The sequence below is a fragment of the Kogia breviceps genome, chromosome 5, assembly GCF_026419965.1.
Source record: "Kogia breviceps isolate mKogBre1 chromosome 5, mKogBre1 haplotype 1, whole genome shotgun sequence".
Taxonomy (NCBI): Eukaryota; Metazoa; Chordata; class Mammalia; order Artiodactyla; family Physeteridae; genus Kogia; species Kogia breviceps.
Genome location: NC_081314.1, coordinates 71,180,438 through 71,205,621, shown reverse-complemented (window position 1 = coordinate 71,205,621; position 25,184 = coordinate 71,180,438). Strand labels below are relative to the sequence as shown.

At 39.0% G+C, this 25,184-nt stretch overlaps 1 protein-coding gene across 13 annotated transcripts in view; it reads right to left on the bottom strand.

The window, feature by feature from the left end:
* The window catches only part of LPP (LIM domain containing preferred translocation partner in lipoma), a 714,682-nt gene that overhangs the window by 265,866 nt on the left and 423,632 nt on the right, over positions 1–25,184 (bottom strand). For all 13 annotated transcript variants that reach the window (XM_059064964.2, XM_059064970.2, XM_067034208.1 and 10 more), the window contains one exon: positions 4,763–5,455. In XM_059064964.2, coding sequence (XP_058920947.1) covers positions 4,763–5,455 — 693 coding nt within the window. The remainder of the gene's footprint in view (positions 1–4,762; positions 5,456–25,184) is intronic.

The following is a 25,184-nucleotide window of genomic DNA, read 5'->3' as shown; positions in this document are numbered from 1 at the left end:
ACATAGAAACACTGGAATAAATTGTACATAGTAATGGGAAAGAGGAAGCATAGCCCCATGGTGCTGAGCCTGGGTGCCCAGCAGGGATTTAACAGTGCTTCCCCTGCAGCTGTTCATCTCATGACACAGCACCGCAACTGCCTGAGCCTATCGACATGTCTGCCAGTGATGTGGGCCATAGCGGAGCCACGCCCAGTGGCTGCCAATGCTGATGTGGCACTCCCCCCATCAAACACCAAACCAAGATCCATAGTTTACCAGGTGGAAAGCATGAGGACAAACCTTCTGAAACCTTGATTTGGAATCGTGGCTCACCCATGAATTTGACATATGACCTTAGGTGAGTGACTCTCATTATTGAGCTTTTGAACCCCGATCAGTAAAAGACAAAATCCTCTACCTGTGCTTATCGCTTATGTTTTTTGTGAGGTCCACAAAGCATTTTGGAAACTGAAAAACCCTGTGCAAAGGGGAATTACTAATATTACGGTCACTGTCCTCCTCAAGCCATCTCTTGAATCCTCAGCTTTATACAGACCTAGGTATTATTAGCACCTGACTGGAGGCCTATATCCACATCTATCCTTCTCCCCACTCTATCTAACTCTTCTTTTTTGTTTCTCTGATCCTGGAATTGAGAGATATTTAGCATAGGGATTACCATAAAGATAGTTTTCTCCCAAATGCCACCAATTCTTGCAGGACACCCAATATATACAACCTCCATTTCACTGTGGAAAAGACCACAATGAAATGAAATTTAAATATTTTGATATTACTTGAATATCTGAAATGCTACTATATCAACATTCTCAAATATTTTCTTAATCTCAACAATCCCCAGGTCTTGGGGATCCGTCAACACTGACCCTGGTGGTTCACTACCTTCACTATCCTCTGACGCATTAAATATCCCCAGATTCAAACACTAAATGAACAGCAGTAATCTGTTCCGACTCTGGATAAGATAAACTTGGTGTTGGATTTATTGAAAGGTTGACCTCCAAGTTCTCACTGTCCTGAAGGATTTTTCCAAGGAAACTTTAATAGATGGTTTTAGAATATAACTTACCCCCCACCCACTAGTTGGGTCTCCACAGCTTTCCAGAGATGCACAGCACCAGCACTCTTAACATATTGCAGAGGAAATACCTGTCTCTGCAACAGAGCCGAGGCTGCCACAGTTTAGGTTTATGACAAGGAAGTGGAAGCTATAGCTACCTGCCACTGTGGACCTGAAAGTGATGACTGCCTCTAGGTCCTGGCTCTGGGGCTTTCAAGCTGACTCACCTTACCTGAATATTGGAGAAAATACACACCCTACCTCACGGGAATGTGAAGATAAGACACAGGACAAAAGTTCTGTGAACAACACAACAACTAGCAGATGTTAGCTTTTATAAAATGGCAAAGAGAAGAGATTCCGCTGTGTCTTTAAGAGGATTTCCAGTGAGAAGAGAACATTTCTCTCTTATAAAGACTTGCTTATAACAATATTTTTCAAGGAACTCAGCTCACATGGTCCACGAAACACATTATGGCCTACTGTAGCATGCAAATTCAGTGCTCAGCACATTATGGAAACACAAATATAATCATGATCCCCCAAGTCTTGTAGGTTCTGATTTGGTCTCCCCTTCCTTTCTTCATTCTTTTCTTACTTTCTTTTTTCTTTGTTTTTTCCTTTTCTTTCCTACTTTCTCCATCCCTTCTTCTACTTCTTCTTCTATATCACACCATGGCGTGGAAAAATTAAAGCAGCTTATTCTCAAACCTAAAGGAGATTTCTTTCTTTCATTTTTTGAAAACTTTTTCCTTAATGGGTTAAATGCCAAACTCCTAAGAACTTCTCAATGTAACAAAAGGTAATTGTTTTAAGGCACCGAGGTATGTTTTCCATCAGTGCCTAAAAAATTGGAAATAAATGAAAGCCAGTGAAAAAGCTGAATAGTCCTCACTTGGCAATTATTCAGCCCTTGGAGATTTCCAAGCCCTTTGCAATCATTAATTAATTAGTGAAGATGACATTCCACTTTACTGAGGCTGGGAGCATGACATAAAGAGGTCTAGAGGCTTTCCTCAAGCTGAAAGAAGAATATCAAGGGAGGTACTGGGATTAGAATTAGGAGCTCACTTCTCACGCCGGGAGTCACATCGCTAAGCCAAGCAAAGTTAATATTTGAGACAATACGGTGCTCTGTGCACAGGTGCAGTTGAATACTGTAGTGTTTTGCTCAAAGACCAACTGTGAAAGAGCCCACCCCTTCATCCACCAATGCTCCCACAACACACACAGACGATATCTGTAGCTTCATCAGCCTCTTTCCCCTTTCCCAAAACAAAGACAGATGGCTAAATATCAATCTCTAACCAATCTCCTTAATAATCACAGCAAAAAGTACATGATTTGATTTTCATTTTTGAAATGCACAATATGATGTTAAAACACATGACACTGTTGAAAAACAAATATTTCAGAATTTTTTTAAAATGACATGAAATCCACTGATGTCCAGAAACCTTAACAAGGTAATAGATCATCCTGAATAATTCTTTTACTCCAATAAGAAGGAAAATAAAGTTTCATGCTTTCTGGAGAGTGGTTAATAAAAGTCCATTCTGTCACCCCAAATAAACTGATGAAGACAGACCAAATAAATACTAGTGATGTTTCTGGACCTAACATCTTAGAACAAGGTCTTACAGCGGGTGCTGATCCTTTTTTGTACACTACTGGATTGGTTCCAGAGGGCCCAGTGACATGATGGGAAATCAGGACACTCAAAGATTGGCTTTGTACTTCACCAGATCATTCTCTCCACCTAGACATACTTTTGCTCTGTCTCATGTCTGTTTTCCCAGGTGGGGTAATAGGATCCTGAAATACCTCAGGGCCCATCTCCTGCTCTTAGGAACATCACTCAGCCATCCTATCACAGTCAGGCTGCTTTGGACAGGGCAAAATTGCATACCTACTGGAACTTAAATGTTGATGGCCATTGTCCCAACCTAAATTTTTAATCTTCTCTAGGGGAATTCGTTGCAATTGTAACAAAGTGAGGTAAAGTTGAATAAACCCATTTTCTTCTGAACTGGTCGCTCTGGGGTCAGGACAGACGAACGCAAATATACTGCAATGTTAACAAAGGACAAGTTTGTCCAGCTTGGCTATTTGGGGCAATATTTATTTTAAAAACAGAACAAAACAAAATTTTAAAACCCTTAATAACATTTCTTTTCAGAAAGAGATTTTTGGAAAGAAAATCCTTCCAAGAGTAATGTTTCAAAAACACCTAACATTTTCACTTGAAATCTTTATGTTGGAAGATGATCATGGCTTGGTCCACTTTCATGTAATGGGCAATCATAAGGTTGATGGATGCCTCCAGCTACCCACAGGCCCCACTTGTTGGGAAGGGTTCTTTCCTCTAAGGAACCTAAAATCCATCTGCATCATTAACAGAGAAGATGCTTTCATGTGAGAATAGTGATTTAGTAAACTCCCTACCTGGAGAGTAAGGACCTCACTAAATTCTGTTATAATGTTGAAAATGTGAATGGATATGCCTGGAAATTGACAATCTCAACTGTGTAAAGGATTAAAAAAATAACACAAACATATAGTCCAAACTTCCACCCAGTACATCCTCCCAATTTATCATTGAACTTCTTGATAATCAAGGGCTCTCCAATTTCTGATTTCTTACAGTTCTTACTACAGGGAAAGGGAGTGCTCGGTTCTAACACAATGGCTGAAAACTAGATTGGTTTCTCCATCTAAATCCTTCCAAGTAACTCTCCTTGGTTCCTCTTTTCATAGTAGAAGGAAACATCATCATGTTGGTTCTAGGACACATGAAAAATCCAAGTTGTAGGTGAGTAGGTGTGTATAGTATTATATCTTGCCTATTCACAGGAAGTAACTGAACATGATGACTTAAAACACATACATGCTTGAAATTAAATCAAACAACAAAAAAGATAACTGTCATAAAGAATTTTTTTAAGTTGCCTAATAGGGTTAAAGGTTGGAGAGTAATATTCTTCTTGGAGGATCATTAATGTAGATAAACAAGGCGTAGTAAACAAGTGCCATTCTACTACAGCCCCTTCCCAAAGAAAACTAGACAAGATATCTGCATTACCTTAGATCTCCTTAGCCTCACCTGTCTCCTGGGCCCTTGTCGACTTGTTCTTCCCCAGCAGTCACTATGGTACCAACTTTGCTTGGGTTCTGACCGCCTTCACATGAGCCCAACCTGTCATCAGCTCATCTCATGCTGCCCTGAGCACCTCTCACCTCCACATGTGGGAATTCCCTGTCCCTGCTGAGGCATCAGATACTTCAGATCTATTTAGTGACCAAGTAAATGCAACGACTAAGTGTGAGGAAGTCTATGACCCACAGAAGGAAGCTCTGACCAACAGGAAAGGAGCTGGAAGATAAATTATTTTCCCTTCCTCTCCCCAAACAGATTGTCCTGAGCTGCTACGGTTCATATGGTCTTTTGGAAGATGGTCCTTCAAGATTGAAAAATTAGTTGTACTTGATACTAAACGGAAGCCATATTGGTAACACCCCCCCATATCCCCAAATAGGATCTCCCCATTTTCCTGCTTCGCTCATGCACTTCCTTCAGATTGTACTTTCTAATGAAATAAAAGTAGCACATATACTTTTGCCTTAGGCTCTGCTTTCTGGGGAAGGCAGACCAAGATAGGTACCCCCTTATTCCCATCACTATATTAATGAGTTCCCTACCTTTGGTTGCAGTGGTGGTGCACAGGGGGCTGAAACAGGATCTGTGATATAAGTCTTCTTGGGACCAGCAACTGGATACATCCCAGCAGGGTTCTGGTTCCCGGTGCCAGAAGGAGTATACCCTTGTTCCCGCTTCCAGGTATTTGGGTGACCTTGTTGACCATAGGCAGGATCAGAGTCATTTTTGCCCCCATAGCCAGGCCCCGCTGCACAATAGGGTTCATAATAGCGTCCTTGGTTGGGGGCATACCCATACCCAGGCTCAGGCTGAAGTCCTGCTGGTGGAATATACGCATAATCCATGCCTCCCCGTGTAGAAGGAGGTGGACCCTGCCCAGCGATAGGAACTGGTTGAGTGTTATAGCCCTGGGTCCCTGGTCCTGAGCCATAAAATTGTCCTGGTGAAGGGGCAGCCATGTAATGAGAGCTGGGCTGGGCTGACTTCACCTGCACATTGAAGGTAGGCCTTGAAGGGGTAGATGCCGTAGTGTAGGAGGCTGGGACGGGCTGAGGCTGGAGTTTTAGTGTTCCAATTGGAGCCACGGGGATGGGTGCAGCCTGGGGTACAGGCTGTGGCTTCAATGTAGACTTTTTCGTTGCCGTCAGAGGGGGCTGGTTTGGTATGACCATTCTCTTATGTCCTGTGACAGGGGTGGAGACTGGAGGAGAAGCTGTTGTTGAGCTAGTAGAGCCCTAAAGCAGAAAAGAGAAAAGGAAAAAAAAAAAAAAGACAAAGATTATTGCTAATGCAAAATAAAAATACATAAACAGACAAATATTAATAAACGCCATTATTACTTTTGTATTAACTCGTCAAAACATAAACAAGGCATGGTTCCTGCCTTCTAAGAGTTCACAGACAACACAAAAATCAGTTGTGCTTCTGTGTACAAATTCCATTTATAATAACATCAAAAAGAAAGAAAAAACTTAGGAATAAACTTAACCAAAGAGGTGAAAGTCTTATACACTGAAAAGTACAAAATGTTGCTGATAAATTAAAGAAGATACAACTAAATGGAAAGACATATCATGTTCATGGATTGGAAGACTTGATATTGTAAAAATGTTAATACTACCCAGAGCAATCTACAGATTTAATGCAATCCCTGTCAAAATCCCAATGGAACTTTTCTGCAAAAATAGAAAAATTCATACGCAATCTCAAGAGACTGTGAATAACCAAAACAATCTTGAAAAAGAAGATTGGAGCTCTCACACTACGCAACTTCAAAATTTATTACAAAGCTATAATAATCAGTGTTCCACTGGCATAAAGACAGACATAGACCAATGGAATAGAATTGAGAGCCCAGAAATACATCCTTGCATACATGGTTTGATTTTTGACATGGGTGCCAAGACCACTTGATGGGGAAAGGATAGTCTTTTCAACAAATGGTGCTGGGAATACTGGACATCCACATGCAAAAGAATGAAGTTGGACCCTTACTTTATACCATATACAAAAAGTAACCCCAAATTCTAGCTCTAAATGTAAGAGCTAAAACTATAAAACTCCCCCCAAAAAAAACACAGAAGAAAAAAATTCATGACATTGGACCTGGCAATGATTTTAAATACATATAGAAACATCAAAAGCACCAGCACCAAAAGAAAACAGATAAATTGAACAATGGGATCTCAAACAAACTACCCAAAGACTTGGTCACCATACTGCTAAAAGGCAATACTAGAGAAAGAGAGCTGAAGGACTAAGCAGAGGGAACAAAAAAAAGCAATGAGGAGTGTTGGGAGAAATAAACAAATACCTCTGGTACAACCAAAGAAATACTAAATTTAGGATCAAAGATTCCTGTCAAAGAGTGATTAACCAAAGATAACTCAAATGCAGCCTCCTCCCTTTACATCTTTCTGTTTTTTGTCGCATTCATTTGTTCAATTCAGAAATACTTACTGAATGCCCTAAAAATGTCCTAAGGCCACAAAGATTAAAAGACTTTCTGCTGAACTGTGAGAGGTCTTGGTTAGGCTGGGGATAAGTAAATGCTTTGGGAAGGTTTGAAGATTCAAACATTCATCCTAAGGCACTAGTCTATTAGGGATCTGTAAACATTCCAGTGACAGAATGTCTTAATTTTGCTCTGGCTTACTATGATTAGATTCACTGATACAAGAAATGAATGACCACACCCTAATTCAGTTGTTCATTAATTTCCAGGTCAATTCTAGTATGTATAGGAAGAAATGACACAAGACTTTATATTACTCTAGTGTCATTTGCCCACACCAAGCCATTAGAGATACATACATGTAGGGCAGATACTAACTGCCTCCCCATACCCACTGCCTTTCTTCATTACTCAAAAAATTTCAGTTTTGTTTGGGGCAGCAATGTGCCCACTCTTCCCTAGATTACTTTGCAGGTAGGAGTCGCCATGTGACACAGTTCTGGCCAATGAGATGTATGCGAAGCACTTCTTGGAAAGCTAGAGCTCTCCTGACACAGCATGATCCCTTCCTACTTTTCCCTTTTCCTCCTTCCTGCCTGGGATGTGGATGTGGAGCTGGAGACAGTACAGCTATCCTGTCCCCACCATAACATACAAGTATACTGATTTAGACACATGGCTTTCTGGGAATAGCTTTCTGGTCATCTAGGTTGATCCAGAGATAAAGATTAAAACATCTCAGGGATGTTTGGTTAACATATAGTAGTTTTATTTTTTTATTTTTTATTTTTTTGGCCGTGCCGTGCTGCTTGCCCAATCTTAGTTCCCGGACCAGACCAGGGATCAAACCTATGCCCCCTTCAGTGGAAACATGGAGTTCTAACCAGTGGACTGCCAGGGAATTCTCTGTATAGTGGTTCTCAACTGGAGAGGAAATCACCTAGCGACCAGGGAGAGTTTAGAAATGTGTGGCAATGCTTTTACTGTCACAGTGATTAGGGGATTCTATTTTCATTGAATGGTTAAAAGGCAAAAACACACCATTTTCAAACCCAGGATGACAACAGTGCCCCTGTTGAGAGACACCAGTAAACTCTTAAGCCACATGTCTTCTGGGAACCTGATTGTGAAGTTCCCAGCTGTCAGCCAAGGAGGGTCACTGGTCCTTTCTAGGATCTCTCTTCTACCACACTCTCGCCTCCTATTCAAATCACTGCTCTCCCCCTTGGTCCTCTTGAACCTAGGGAGATGACAGTTCTGACTCTGCTAGCCCCAGATTATCACTTTGTCCCTAATGGCTTCTCTATACCCAAGTGGACCTATGTACACAATGCATTTATAAATCAGCTCCTTGAGAGGGACTCGTTTCTGTATGCTATCATTTTCATTGGGATCTGACCATGACGGCTATCTTTTCCCATCATTTGTGATTTGTCTCAATTGTAGTTTCCTAGAGACTTTGTAATTCTATATATAGTTTTCTGTTAAGTTACAGAAAGCTGTTGAATAGAGTTATCTTTTTTTCCTTTTTTGATAGCCTCTCAGGAGGCAAAGCTGCCATTTCCTTTTGTAATTTAAGCATCATTGAGTATTCTTGTCTTGGTAGAGTAGCCTTTCCCTTCTGAATGAAGGTGGTCCCAATAGTACCCAACAGAAGATGCAGTTTCCACATTAAGTGGTTTGCTAAAATATATATCCTGAAGAAATTCCTAAATAAATGCCCAGGAAGACCCTGACATTCTGCATCAGAGAGTATGGAAGAGTCAGTTTGAACCTAACAACAAAAAAAGTAAGGTTAGATTTTTCTAGTCAACCATGTCAGTCTTAAAAAATGTTCACATTGGGGACTGACTCTGCCCCCCATTAGCGTGGTACTGGCCACTGAACAGAAGAGAAGTCCTGGCTCACACCTGGCTCTGGCCCTAGCCCCTCCATCTCCAGCCCCGCCTCCTACCAAGGTGATAGCTGCCAGCACGCCCTGGGGAAAGATGTAACTCGTGCTCACTTTGGATACAGTTCTCCCACCAAAGCCACTGGGCAGACTGTATAGGGATGCTCCCACACAAGGACACCTCTTCAAGACTGGGATGGGTAACTGTTTCATCAAATTTCACTGAGACAGAGAAAGTTAAGCAAAATGAGAAGGCAGAGGAATTTGTTTCAAAGGAAAGAACAAGGAAAAAAAAAAAAACTAATGAAACAGAGATAATTTATCAAATAAAGAGTTTAATCAAGGCTTTAAAAAAATGATGCTACTGTGCTATGAAATTTTGATAAAAGCATTGTTTTAAAGTGCTTAAGTGGGCTTCCCTGGTGGCACAGTGGTTGAGAGTCCGCCTGCCGATGCAGGGGACACGGGTTCGTGCCCCGGTCCGGGAAGATCCCACATGCCGCGGAGCAGCTGGGCCCGTGAGCCGTGGCACTGAGCCTGTGCCTCCAGAGCCTGTGCTCTGCAACGGGAGAGGCAACAACAGCGAGAGGCCCACGTACCGCAAAAAAAAAAAAAAAAAAAAAAAAGTGCTTAAGTGTTTATCAGTGTTTAGGTCTACAGAATTGTGCAAAATCACTGATGGAGTATTTTTGAAAGATGATAATAATAATTGTTATTATTATTGCTAACTATAATAATTACAGCTTAAAATAGTTGATTGTGTTACACCCTCTACTAAGCAATTAACAAATCTATCATTTTATTATAATTTGTTAGAAGTTCCTGAGAAATAAAAATTAAACTTGATAAATGCAAAAAAAAAAAATGTCCACATGGATGGAACTGAATATAAGAAGGAATAAAGCTTTGCTTTTCTTTGATGACTCAAGATCAGCAGAAACCCAGAGTTCCTATTTTAAACACTTTACAAACCCAACTATAAATGGAGACAGTGACTGAGCAACTGAGCTAATGACAGGCATACGCTGGGCCGCAGCTGGAAAGGAGTCTGTCCCAAAAAGAGATACTTCAAAAGTCACATACTTTGAAGATGAAAACCAATCACATTCATAAAGTAAACAAAAAAGAATGTAGACCTAACTCCTTAGAAGCAACTTTTTTCAACAAATTTCTCTTTCACTTTTTCTTTCTTGGTGAACACGCACACATGTGCACACACATTCACTACTTACAGATTCCTAAAGTCTTTGAAGGAAGGCATCAGAGAGCAATTTCAGGAGCCTTTGCTATCTTCTAGGAAATATCTCCCTAGATGAGAAGGTTTCTCACAACTTTATTATGAATTCTGCTATGTATGTGCCGGCATGTTTCTGAGTATTTTCTATTTCAAAACTACGTGTGTGAAAATAGCACATTTAGCTCTATTTTTTTTCCTTTGCAATTTTAAATTCTTTACCTCATTGGAGGTGGAAGGGGTAAAGAACAGGAATCATTTTAAAGCATACTTATTTATGTTCTTGATGATAAAAGAAAGCTATGGCAACACTTTCTTGGCCCACATATTCAATTAAATACACAGCGCATCTTTTCTACTTACTGGATTAGTAGGCACTTCCAAATATTTATTTTTGGCATTTCATTTCTTTTTTGTTCTTTGCAAGAATTCTTGAAGTTTTATCATGATTTAACATTTTCATTTTGAAAAACAAGAACATTTTAAAAATTACACTCATACAGATATATATATATATATATGTATATACATATTATTTTCCCTGAGACTTGAATGTCTCTGTAGCAGTGTTTTTATGTGGTTATTTTTCCATTAATTATTTTCTAAGCATCTACCACATGGAAAGCTCAGCGAGGTTCATGGGAGAAGGATAGTGTCCCAGGATGAATAGCGCATGTCTCCCTGTCCCCCAGGAGTTTGTATGTAGTCTGGTAGAGGGACTGATCAATTACTGTTTGAACGGATGTCTCCACTACCAGGCAGAACTGGCTGTGGCCATGAGACAAGAACAGACAAGGGGCTGTAAGAGCACCTCTCGTGCTCACCTTTGGGAGCAGGCCCTCAACTTCCTTTTTGCCCAACTCGGAATAACATCCTCTATCCCTCTCACCATTGACCTGCCCATTCCCTGAACACACCCCGCATGTACGTGTACACACACACACACACACACACACACACACACACACACACACACACACACCCCTAATCTACTATTGTCTTCTATATAAGCCCTGATTACTTCTGGCATCCCTGTACTTTACCCCAGTCTCACTTTCTCTCTCCTAGTTCTGGCTCCCATCATCACTTCTCAGAGCTGTTTATTGCCATGATCTAACCTCACTTCTCTCTCTATCTCCTCCTCAGTACTGTCACAGTGATCTCTCTAACATGACTATATGATCCCGGCTCTCTGCTGATCCAGATTTGCCAATGACTCTGCCTTGTGTGGAACTCTTTTTATCATGGTGTACTCTCTATTCCTTTTTTAAATACACTTTATAAGGACATTCCAATCTAGCCCTTGCCTTTCTGTCCAGACACCTCCTTATTTCCTATATTAGTCACAGCATATTAAGTCTAATCTTAGGCTTATGTAGAGACGGGATTAGACCATAAACTCATGTGTGTACTCATATCTGTCCACCAGCACCTCCTTCTATAGTCTATGATTTGTTCTTTATGACTCTCCTCCATGTTTCTCATCTGCAGCTTAAACATAGCCATCTTCTGCCTGGAAGTTGCCTACTGATTCTTTAAGTCTCTGATCAAATGGTGCTTCTTCTGTAATGTCTTTCCGGAAGTCTGGAGACATCCATTCAACAGTTACTATGTATTAGCCCCTATACCAGACTATAAACTGCTGGGGGATAGGGAGACATCCTATCCTCTTCCCACTAGCCTGACAGAGCTTTACATGTTGAAGATATTTACAAAATAATTAATAGAAAAATAAAAACATAAAAAGACATAAAAATCCCCTGGAAGGATTTTGGGGGTCTTCTATGGTCCTCTGGCTTTACCGCCAATGGGCTTTGTACATACCTCCATTAAAGCAAATACCTTACAGGGTTTTCACAACTGACTTGCATGTTTTATAAGTTGGGAAGAAGTCAAACTGTAAGCTACAGAAAATCAAATTATCATGGTCATAGACAGAAATTTGTCTTTTGTAACAGAAAGGGCAGCCAAGAACCACTATGTCTGTTCATCAGTGACAGCAAGGACCCAGGCTCTTGCTAGCTTTCTGCTAGAAGTACTTTTGCAATCTTTCTATAAAAGTGCTACTGACAACATTAGTCAACATATTGCCCAATCGCCCCTGAATAAAGATCTTTTTTATCTGACACAGGACCTCCTCTCCTCTATTAACTCTCTCCAGGACCATGCCCACAACTTGAAATAGCTCCTATGTATGATGACTCTCTTGAAGTTCTCTCTCCAGAATCCATCTGTACTTGAAATGCTAGACCCCAATATTCAACTGTCTATTTCATGTGTTTTCTTGGATGTCTCATTTGCTCTTCAGGCAAAAGATGTTAAAAACTGTTTCATCATCTTCCTTGAATCTGCTTTTCATGCCTTTCATCTGGTTTTCTCATCCACCCCAGCACTGTTCAAATGAGAACACTAGGAGTCATTCTTGAGCCTCTCCTTCACATCCCATTCAATTATCAAATCCTGCTGATCCTATTCCCTATATAGGAAATTCTATATCTCTCAAAGTTGTCTGCATTTCAACCATTTCCTCTGCTGTAATTCAATTCCAAGACACCACCACTTCTCACCAGGAATTATCCAACAGCATCCAAACTGGTCTGCCTGTACCTACGCTTGTTCCCCTTCAATGAATCCTTCATTCTGTAGGAAGAGTGATTTCTCTCAAATGCACATCTAATCACATTACTTTCTTGCTTATAAATCTTCAGAGGTTTAGTGGAGTGATTTGGACTCAATCTATTTCTTCTGTCTCTCCTTGAGAGGTACATGTCATGTCACTCTCGAGAGGTACATGTCATGTTACTCTTTGACACTGACTTCCTTTCATATCTGATGTGCTAGACTCTCTCCTATCTCATGGATTATACCTCTGTGCTTTCCCACCTCTCTCTGGATTCTATGACTAGCTAATTCCTAAGAAACCCTGAAGTCTCAGCCTGAGTGTCAGGTTCCTCAGTGAACCTTTGCCCAAATCCTCTGGCACAGTGAGCTCTTCTACACATATCACACTTGTGTATGTCTGTTCTCATAAAGTTAGAGATTGTCCCTTTTATTCACTGCTGCTTTTCCACTGGCTTTTTCATATCATTGTACATAGTAGGCATGTAACAAACATTTGAATAAATGAGTAATGGTCTCCCAAGAAAAGTGCATTTCTCTTGTCAGATTACAACCAAATACGTAAAATATGAGCTATCTCATTTCTCTTATTACTTGACAATCAAGGAACTCTGATATAACACATTTTTAACATCTTTATTGGAGTATAATTGCTTTACAATATTGTGTTAGTTCCTGCTGTATAACAAAGTGAATCAGCTATATGTATACATATATCCCCATATCCCCTCCCTCTTGCGTCTCCCTCCCGCCCTCCCTATCCCAACCCTCTAGGCAGTCACAAAGCACCCAGCATACAGCTGCTTCCCACTAGCTATCTATTTTACATTTGGTAGTGTATATATGTCAATGCTACTCTCTCACTTCATTCCAGCTTACCCTTCCCACTCTCCGTGTCCTCAGGTCCATTCTCTACATCTGCGTCTTTATTCCTATCCTGCCCCTAGGTTCAACAGAACCATTTTTTCTTTCTTTTTTTTTTTTTAAGATTCCATATATATGTACTAGCATACAGTATTTGTTTTTCTCTGACTTGCTTCACTCTATATGACAGACTCTAGGTCCATCCACCTCACTACAAATAACTCAATTTCATTTCTTTTTATGGCTGAGTAATATTCCATTGTATATATGTGCCACATCTTCTTTATCCATTCATGTGTCGATGGACACTTAGGTTGCTTCCATGTCCTGGCTATTGTAAATAATGCTGCAGTGAACATTGTGGTACATGACTCTTTGAGTTATGGCTTTCTCAGGGTATATGTCCAGTAGTGGGATTGCTGGGTCATATGGTAGCTCTATTTTTAGTTTTCTAAGGAACCTCCATACTGTTCTCCATAGTGGCTGTATCAATTTACATTATTTAACACATTTTTGACTGGAGGCGTATTATGGCCACAGGCATTAGTTTCTGCAAAAATTCCCCAGTCAATAATGTGTTCAATGCATGCTTAATTACAATAATCTCATTAGTCTCTCCCTCCCTCTAAACAGTTTTAAAAAGTAGGACTTTACCTTTTGAATTTATTAACACTACTATCTTTCAAAGAAGCATTTGAGGTGCTTATTTTCATTTCAATGGTCAGATTGTATATGTAAGTTCTACTTGATGCCAGCTCAAACTCCTACAGAAATAGTGAAAGGGCAAATTTTAAATAAAAGTACCATGAAAAGAAAGAGACTAAAGCATTTTAAAATAATCTTTAACATGTACTGAAAAGAAACACATTTTGGGGCTTCCCTGGTGGCGCAGTGGTTGAGAGTCTGCCTGCCGACACAGGGGACACGGGTTCGTGCCCCGGTCCGGGAAGATCCCACATGCCGCAAGAGCGGCTGGGCCTGTGAGCCATGTCTGCTGAGCCTGCAAGTCCGGAGCCTGTGCTCCGCAACAGGAGAGGCCACAACAAGTGAGAGGCCTGCGTACCACAAAAAAATAAAAAAAGAAACACATTTTGAATTAACTATCAAATAATTACAATATCCCAATCTCCTCAAATTTAATGAATCCAAGGTATTTACTAACAAAAATTTATTGAAATTCTGCTCTGTGTCAGGCACTGAGCTAGTTGCTAAAGTCACAATAAGGCAAAGTGAATCAAAGTCACTGCACTCAAATAATTCTTAATTCATTCAATTTTTTGACAAAATATGGTGTAATGAGAAAAAATGATTTCTACTTAGAAAGGAAACTTTCTAAGGTAACAAAGGGGAAAATATACAAAGGCTAAAGCCTGACATATACACAGCAACATAAAACTCAAAGCTCCTTCATTACATTTTGATTCCAGCTATTATAAAGACATGAAAACATGCTTAAGATGCTAAATGAAAATGTAAATATTAAATGAAAAACATAGAATGGGAAATCAATCATGTGTACAATACAATTGAGGCTACACAGAACGGTATTTCCATATGGACAAGGACCAGACAAACTATGGAAAGAGAGATGGTTGATTTGTTAGAAGATAGGGTTACAAATATTTCAACTTCAATTTTCTTTTCATGACAACTGTTTCAGGTTATTTGAATAAGACCTGTTGACCATTTGTCACTTGAAGTTATGTATTTTATCTGTATATCACTGTGGCAGTAAAAACAGACTAAAATACCTACTGGTGTCTTTAAAAAGATGTATAATAATAGCAAACACTTATGTAACATTTACTTTCCATAAATATTTTGTATTCAATGCAGTTTATACTTACGCCTCACAAGTACCGTTGAGACAGAAACTACTACTTACCCCTATTTCCCAGATGAAGATACTGAAGTACAGAGAAATTAAGTAACTGCCCAAGGTTACACAGCTAGCAGGTGGCAGATCCAGGACTCAACCCAGGTAGCCTATTCCATAGTTAGAAGTTTTAAAAACAATTCTACCTCTCTCGGGTAAAGAAAAAGTAAAATAAACCACATATGAGAAATTCACAAAAACACAAACAAGAGGCCTTCTCAGTCTATGTGGGTACAGAAAAATATTTCTCTCCTAGAAGAAAAATAATGGAGTAAATGGGACAACTGACAGCAAGTGATACTCAGTGTCGTTATCTGGGAAACAATAGAGTGACATGAACTGTATACAAGAAGAGTTCATAGTCTAAGGCAGCTGCTGTACTGTGCCAGCTGATTGCTGTCGTATAAAAAATGGATCCAACATTCCTCTTCTGACTTTAAAGCTTTGCTTATGATTGATTGATTCATTGATTGATTGCAAACACCAGGAAGCCAAATTTTTCAAATTCCATTCTCAGTTAAGGACACTGGAAGATAGAAATATCACCAGCGAGGATGAACAATTAAATTGAAGGGTCATGCAGTAGAGCTCAGGGGGAAAAAATATTCCAGCTTTGCCACTATTTAGAATTGAGTGACATTGAAAAATTCGTATTACTTCTCCAGATGGACTCCTCATTGGAACAACAAAGAACACCTAGGAATAGTGTCATTTTCTCCTCCTATCTTTTTCTTCAAATAAGAGTCTTTCTATAACCCAAACAAGAAATGAGCTTCACTGGACAAAGCACAGAGTTGAGGGGAGCATGCTTACACTTCTTGTTCTTCTAATACTATTTATTCCTTTACAAAATAAGTCAGAAGGACATTCAAAATCCCTTGATTCTAAGAGTAAATTCTGAATATTTGCAGTGAGTTTTACTGGCCAAAAGAGCTTGATCTCATCATAAGGATTCACACCAGGTAGGTACTTAACAAATCATGACTGGATAAATGAATGGACAGGCTTGGTGTTTGAGTTTATACAGTGAGGAAAAAAAAAGAAAAGAACCACGGCTTACCCATTTCAGTTATAAAGCCGTGCATCCATTATTTGCTACTTGTTTTTTGCTCAAGAAAAATTACTTAACATTTTCTCCAAGGCCTTAATATAGAAAATAACTTAATTTTGTTTTCTTGAGTCCCCTCACTGATTATCTTCCATAATTCAGAGTTTAATACTCATGGCTCCATTCCTCACTCATTCGAGTCACACCCTATCCACTTGATAGATGACCCCATGAGCTAGAAAACAACCCAACAGACTAAGAGTACAATATATGAATATGCTACAATATATTTAGAGAAGAGCTTTTCAAGTCTGACTGCATGACAGAATCATTGAGCACTCTTTAAATGCAAAGTATCTTGCATTTAGAGCTTTTTAGATACAAATTATCTTAGACCCATCCACTTGGGGAGTGAAATCTGGAAATTAAAAAGGGGAGGAACAAATGATTTTTTGTTGATACCAGAGTTAAGAACCACCTTTTTAGGTTCTGTTGCTAAGCAGACTAGGGAATCACACCTGGAGCTGGGGGCTATGGGTGATGGGAGGCTTTTATCCCAATTGTCTTCAAAGGGCAATGTTTATATAATTTAGACTTAGGAACCAACGTGATATTTGTTTCTGTAAACTTCCTATGGGCAATCTGCAGGTTAATTTTGTGATATGTATCAGAAACCCTAACAAAGTCTGTACCTTTTAAGAATTTAACCTAAGGAAATAACCATAGATGTTTAAATCTTCAGATTTCAAGAAATGTTCATGGTAACGTAATTTATAAAAGTAAAAGATTATATGCAATTTAAATAATCAATACATGGGGATTGGTTAAATAAATGATGGTATATTCATATAATGGAATACTGTATTATTAAAATGTTTCAAAACATAGCAACAATCTAGCAACTCCACTTCTGGATATATACCCCAAAGAGCTCATAGCAGGGAGGGACCCTAACAAGCATCTGTATACCCATGTTCATAGCAGAATTATTCATGATATTCTAAAATGTGGGAGCAACCAAAGTGTCCACTGATAGATGAAGGAATAAACAAAATGTAGTATAAACATACAACGTTGTATTATTCAGCCTAAAACAAGAAAGAAATTCTGAAACGTGCTAAAACATGAATGAACCATGAAAACATTATGCTAAAATGCAATAAGCCAGTTACAAAAGGACATGTATTATATGATGCCAATGATATAAGGTACCTAAAGTAATCAAATTCATGAAGACAAAGTAGAATGTGGTTACCAGGGTGGTCAGGGGAGGGGGAAATGAGGAGTAATTCTTTAATTGATACGCATCTTCAGTTTGGGGGAAAAAAAATTTCTGAAGATGTATGGTGGTGATGGCTGCACAACGATGTGAATATACTTAATGCCACTTAAATGTATCCTTAACAATGATTAAGGTGGTGAATTTTGTCATGTATATCTTACTATAGTAGAAAGGAAAGAAGGAAGGAAGGGAGGGAGGGAGAGAGGGAGGGAAAAGAAAAGAAAGGAAAAAAGAAAAGAAAGAAAGAAAAATCAATAATTTTATACATTTTAAAATCACATTAGGGAACACTGTTTTATATGTGTTAATCAATATATGCATCTCTCTGTATCTCTCATATACACATACACATGTATAGAGCTAGAAGGATTTGTTCCCAAAATGATAACAGTGGTTAATTTAAGGGGGTGATTTTGGAGTATATACTTCTCCTATTTTCCAAAGTTTCTAACACAATCACATATAGTGAAAAATGTATATAGATCTTCCTCTGATGTGTGCATATATACATACATATGCATGTAAATATATACATTTTAAATAATATATGAAATAAATTATTTTAAAAATTAATAGACACCAAAAAATTACATTGCAGTATCCCAGCTTGGGTGTGTTTGTGTGTACATAGAAAAAGAGGAAGGGACATAGGAAAAATTTAAAATGATTTTAAAATACTTTTAAAAGGTTAAAAAATGGCATCAGCTGATACAATTAACAGAAATTTTTATTTTTGTCTTCATATGTTTTTGAATTTTCTACATTAAAAGAAAAAGTTACCTCATGAACAGTAGCAGAAAACTGGTGAATGGTTAAAATCATCTCAAAGATTACTTTTGAAATTAAAATCACAGTATTTTAACTGGTGCCACTGAGTTCAAAACAATGCTGCCAATATGGGGATGGGGACACTACTAATATGCTAATTTTCAGTCATTGATGGACACCTAAACCACACACACACACACCTGACAAGTCCCCCAAAGAGCTCTTGTCAGAGAGATACCAAGATGTCTTACTTCCGTGCATTGTATCAGCACTTGTTCACTTCACACTGTGGTGCTTTGGGAACACGTACAACAGCTAGCGAGGGGCTATTCTCAATAACTTCAGAAGGCTGAAATCGAAAAAGCAGTACAGTCTGGTGTGGTAGTCCAGGACAGTTTTTGTCTTAGAAACACTCCACTTAATTAATTCTCACGGCATTCTGAATGGTATAAGATACTTCGAAGACAAAGGGCTCCCTGGACTACTGAAGACGTGGATGCCAGTACGTCGACTTGTTTTCTCAGAAATAAAATCAAGGCAGTTGGGAGCACCAAGATGCTGCCTGAAGTCCTCCTTTCTTAATCCCTAACTATTCGACAGAGAAGCAATGACCCAGGTGGGCCCTGCACTCACAGGTTCATAAAACTAGCATGTCATCATGTTAAAACCAAGAAAGCCAGTATTTTAAGGAGTGTTTTCCCCCCAGTAAATATCCAATAAGGTGGTATGTCAACAGTTTTGACTTGGAGAGGTGTCCAGGGCTCCTATTTATATAAATACCCGTACAGTACAGAACACTTAGTCCCTAGCATGCATGGGACCGGCACTGGATAAAACGCCATTGTGATGAGGGTTAATTCAATCTCAGTGTGAGCCTACTGGCATAGCAAGCAACCTCCTACACTTGAGTCATCCCCTCAAGGGCCTATGTGCTCTTCTCCAATCAGGCCAGGGGATTAATGAAAAGCACCTGGAGTTGAAGCACCTAGTCAAGAAATAATAAAACACCCTCTCTGTGAGAATATGATTGTGCGGGAGCATTATTACATGACTGGTAGCACCGGAAGTTTGAATAATTCCTTTGGTGGCTAAGCTGGCAATGAAGAGCCATTAAAATGCCCATAACTTACACTGATTGTATATTTAAAAATAAAATATTAGAGGATGCTTGAGAAAAACATGGTGCATTGTTCTGACGGAATGTTATACAACTGGTAAGCAAGGAAACAGGTATTCAAAACAATGGTCTATAAAGAAAAGTAAAATAAGAGTGCATATGTACACTGATAAAATTGTAAACCAGTAATATTTAAGGTTAGTAGGTATTTCAAAGACTTATAGTAATGTGACTAAATGTTATAGATATGGCCATACTAATTTTTCTCCCCTTGGTATTTTAAAGGTTGTTGATTCCATCTCATAATTACCTTCGGCCTTTCCAGTTCTCACTATTGATGTGTGGATACCCTAGTTTTGTCCACCATCACTGGTGCCCTAGTTTACTGCAATATGTATATATACATATATATGTATACTGCATACATACACACATATGCGGATATAGGTATTTTTAAATATGACCTCTTATTGGTCACTAGCACACTCTGCTGCAATCAGAATATTCCTAAAATCCAAGTTGATCGTTGCCTTCTTTTATTAAATCTCCCAAAGGTTCTCACTGTTCTTAGGATGAAGTTCAGTTTTTTTTTTTTTTCCCTGATACAGCCATTGCTTTGCTTTCCAGTCTCCCCTCTTCCTTCCCTCCCCCTGGGACTTGATGTTCCAGCCATCCTGCAGTTACCGGACTTGGACGCTTTCCAACCTGCCTCACCTCCCAACTCCTAACCAGTATTCATCCTTCAGGTTTTAAATGAATGACACTCTGGAAAGCCAGTCAGTCCTGAGTCCCCATGTCTCAGTAAGGTGTCCATCACTGGTGTCCTTTAACAGGCCATACTTCCCTTATGATAGCCCTTGTTCACTGCTTCGCAATTCCTTCTTTAATGTCATCTTCCCCTCTGAGCTTCATACAGGCAAGGACTTTGTCTTTCTCATTCAACATATACTTTAATGTCCAGCAAAAATATACTCCATACGTATTTATTCAATGAATGAATGATTTCAAGAATGCATTATTGACAAACTCTACAAAAGAGAGGTACAATGAAATAAAACAAGAATGGCAGTAGTTGGCTAAATGTTAACCACTCCATACTCTTCTACTTTCCCCACCAGCTTATTTTTGCCAAGTCACACAGCACGCAGGATCTTAGTTTCCTGATCAGGGATTGAACCCACGCTCGTGTAGTGGAAGCATGGAATCTTAACCACTAGACCACCAGGGAAGTCCCTTCTCACCAGCTTTGTGAAGCCAAACCCTTAGTTATTTACCCAAGAAGTATTTAGGTATGATAGAGGATTCTGTAATTCAATCTAATTTTTAAAAAGTATTCTGACTTAGTTTATGCATTTTAGATTTCTTAGCTGTAGGTAATAGGAAATGTGGTGAGGCTGGTTCAGTAGCTTTTGGTTATAATCAACTGCCATGATAGAACCAACCATTCCAGTCTACTGTTGCTACTCAGAATCCATTTTAAAAGACAGAAAGATAAATAAAAGAGTGAGATCCTTTCAGTAAACCCCCAAGTCCTATAGGGGTTTCTCAATGCTGAAGTTTGCCTGTCAGGGTGGAAGTTAAAATGTGGTCACCTTTGAGACACAGTCTGAAGAGAGGTATCTGGTACAGATGTAGACACAAAGGAATTTATAAGAAGAAATAAAGTTGACTTATTTGTATATCACTAAAATACATGATATTCTTTACAGAATCACAGAGTATTAGAGCTTGACGGAATTTGAAGGTCATAAATTTCTACCTTCTCCTCAAGGAACTAGGTTCAGGAAAGATTCGCCCAAGGTGATAAGGCCTTGACAGGTCAGAATTAGAATCCAGTTTTCCAAGACCACTGTTGGAACTCTAATACCAGTGTTCCTGCCATCACACCAGAATGACCAGACTTAGTAACAAGCTTACCAAAAGGCAACAAACCCAGTTTTGTTTTGTAACAAAAGTGAATCTCAGTATATAGACACTGGGCAGTATTGCATGGAAATCACCCACGAGGCTCAAATGGGGACAGGTTGGGTTGCTGTGTTTTCATACAGGAGTTTGCAAAATAGTAGTGGAATTCAGTGAGGGAAGCCACCAGTGTGAGCAAGTGGCTATATTTGCTTCAGTGGAAACAAACAGACCCTTCGTTCACATATGTCCAAAGGAATCTGCGTGCCCGAAAGCAAGTAAAAAGAAAAGGAATAGGTGGTGTGTTAAAGTTCTCAGAGAATACGGTGAGCAAAAATTTGCTAAGGCCTACTGAATATTTCAAATAAAATGCTGCAAGGACACCATATTTACAGCACAATAAGCTCATAGCACAGTCACTAGATGTTTGCTCTGTTTTTTTTTTCCTTTTTGCAGAAAAAATGCTCACTTTAAAATGATCACTTCATTATTATGATCTGAATATACATCATCCATATTATATATTGTATGGGAAAATGAAGTTTCTCTTCTCCTAACATATTTGTTCTCAGAAATGGAGGTTGTTTGTCCAGTTATTGTAGACAGATAAAAGGGCTGAATCACAGAAGGGTATAATTTCTAAGGAGAGAGCACATTTGCCACCAAGTAGGAGAAAGGGTAGAAAATGTTTTCATAAAAAGCAACTATTAGGGACAAATAAGAGCTCTAGTCACCAAACCTGTACGTATCCCTTTATCCTTGTAAAACAAGCTATGAAAGCACATAATGACTAACTGCAGCAAAATTACTCACATTCTAACTTTGCACAATCGCTAAAATGGTTCTGGTTTTTTAACCCTCCCCCTTCAACAATTCTGCACTCCTAAAAAATTTTTTTTTCAACCACAGCACAAATGGTTATAGCAAATGAGTGTACCAGGCACATCTGCTGTTCCAGAAAGAATTCACTCTCCTGTGCCAAATCCACGTCTATCGGAAGAAATAAAAATAAATTGTGAGCAGGTTCAGCAAATGCCCGGATAAATCCCGCAATGACCCCATGGGGGTAGATTCATTTCTGTCCGTTGGTGTGGCCAAAAAAGGGTGAGGCAATGGAGGAGTTGATCTGGAAGCAAAGGTTTCTCTCATGCCTGTCTTTGTCACTCAATCACAGAGAGCACACTTCAGGTAGCTCCCTACTCGCTTTCTCTGGACAACTATTTAGGTAATAGGATTGAGCTTTTATAACCTCAGAGGTGAAGGAAAATTGGTACAGTGTTTTCCAATATATGGATAGTCTCCTTAAAAATACCAATGACAAGAGCAACAACAGTCCCAGTGTGCATGGCCCCCCAAACCACCCAATGCTATTCTGTCTGTTTATATTTTTGAAAGCTTTGCAGGTAGAGTCTGTATGATATTTTAGATCATGCAGTGTGGTAAATGTGTTAAAATCTGAAGTAGTAAAGAATTTGTTTTCTCTTTTCTAGATAGACATTGTCAGCTGGAAATCTGAAGATGGCTCATGGGAGGGACCACCATTATTTTGGCCATGGCACACGGTGACCGAGCCCTATGGAAGAGCAAGGGAATGATGGCTAGGCCAAGATCAGGGTAGCAGCTCCACTACTAAAACGCTTCAACAGCTGAAATCCTACAAATGGCTGATAGAGTTCAATCATTCGGGGGCTCATTTCTTCAGTGGAACTTCCTTCCAAAGGTAAAATGAAGAGTTGTTTTATCCTTTTTTCTTTCTTTTTAGCATTACAAAATAGAAAACAAATACAGGTAAATATTCTTTGGGACACAAATTTAAATTGGGACAAGGTCTGAAAGCCCTGGATCAAAACAAATTCATTTATGTTGTTCTTTGGGTCTCAATTTCCTCAATTTCATCTTATAAAAAGATGAGGGGATTTGAATGGAAGAATTCAAAGATCTCTGGTTGAACGTAGAGCATCTCAGGAAAGCCTTTGATCCCATGAACTCTGATACCTGAGGTCCTCTGCAATGGTGTATAAACTGAGACACTTCTCATTCTGATATTATTTTCAAGATTCACTTTGATACATCTCAAGATCTATATACATTACAGAATGCTAATCCCCTTATGTTATAATGTTACAAGAAAATAAAAGGACATAAACTTGTACATATAGCATGACTTAACTCCAATATCTGAATAAGAAAAAACAGAGTGGTTATTATTAAGAAAACAGGTATTTTTCCCTTTCATTTTGTTTTATAAAATGAACGTGTATACTAATATTTAAAATAAAATAGCTTTATTTACGCAGAAAAAGAATCTTACTTCCAAATATCTTTTCCTTTCAGAGAACACATTGCATTTTCCCAAGCCACACAACAGCAGAGAAATACATTAGTTGCCCCTAAATATGTGACTTAAGAAAAATTTTTTTTTTTTGAAAAATGGTGTCATTCATACAGTCATCAACCATTAACTGACCACCTTCTAAATGCCAGGAATTTTGCCAACTGCTGGGTAACAAGTTATGGTTCCTGGCCTCAATGAATTCAACTATAGCCAGGGAAAACAGGCAGAAAACCTGTGGAAACTTCTCAGATTCCCAGAAGTCTGACAAATGCTACTTGGAAAACACTGCTCCACTGCAACCCATTCATTTTTTTAAACAGAGAGCTGAGTTCGAGCCAGCCAAAAAGCACTGTCTTAAGAGGCCAAGGGCCAGGGTCCTTTATTCTACTCTGTAACTACTGGAAAACATTAGGCAAGTCCCTATCTTCTCCATTCCTCAGCTCCTTCTACCTCAAGTGCTGGCTAAAAATCCTTCTTTTTTGAACATCACATAAGCAGCTGAATTCAAACATCTTCCTCTAGCCTGCTCTTCCTCTGATATCCTGTGTATATCAGATAAATGCCATTATTTACATAATTCTTATGCATGCTCAAGTTTAAGAACTGTGGTGCTAAACAACGTAAGTTGAGAGTAGGGGCCATATTCTAATATTCATCTATTATCCTTTCATAACACTCAGAACATGGTAGCACAAAGATTAAGGCACGGCAGGCTATCAAAACATCATTGAGGAAAAAAAAAAAAAAACGAGGAAAAAAGAAACAAACAAAAAAACATCATTGAGGAATTAATGAATTAATAAATAAATATATTTAAGTATGAAGTTAGTATGAAGTTATCCTCCTTTCTCTTAATTTTGTGTGTGTGTGTGTCCGCCCTTGTGGGTTCTAGGTATCAACTATATCACTATTTGGTGATAAAAAAGGAAAATCACAGGAGTAAAAAGAAAAATTACCACAAATGATCCCAGGCATCAGAGATGTAATCTATAGAGCTTTTCATTTTATTGCTAGATTTCTTCACTCAATACCCCAGTCATTTAAAAAAAAAAAAAAAAAAGCAGCAAAACATACAATTTCCCAGAAGCATTGATCATAGATGGCAGGCAGTGGAAGTATTCAAAATGTTATTTTACCTTATAAAAAGATAATTCAACTTTCACTATTTATTGTGTCACTCCATGATTTTTTAGTGATGTTTGAACAAAATAATATAATTCGCTCTTGAACAAATTAATATAATGAGTGAATAATATAATTCACTCATTTCTCACTGAATGAGAGCGCTAGGTGAGCCCTCATGTAAGCTGCAGTTTCCTCATTAAAACAGTAATACTGGCTTCCCTGGTGGCGCAGTGGTTGAGAGTCCACCTGCCGATGTAGGGGATACAGGTTCGTGCCCTGATCCGGGAAGATCCCACATGCCGCGGAGCGGCTGGGCCTGTGAGCCATGGCTGCTGAGCCCGTGCGTCCGGAGCCTGTGCTCCGCAATGGGAGAGGCCACAACAGTGAGAGGCCCCCGTAGCACAAAAAAAAAAAAAAAAAAAAAAAAAAAAAAAAAAACCCAGTAATA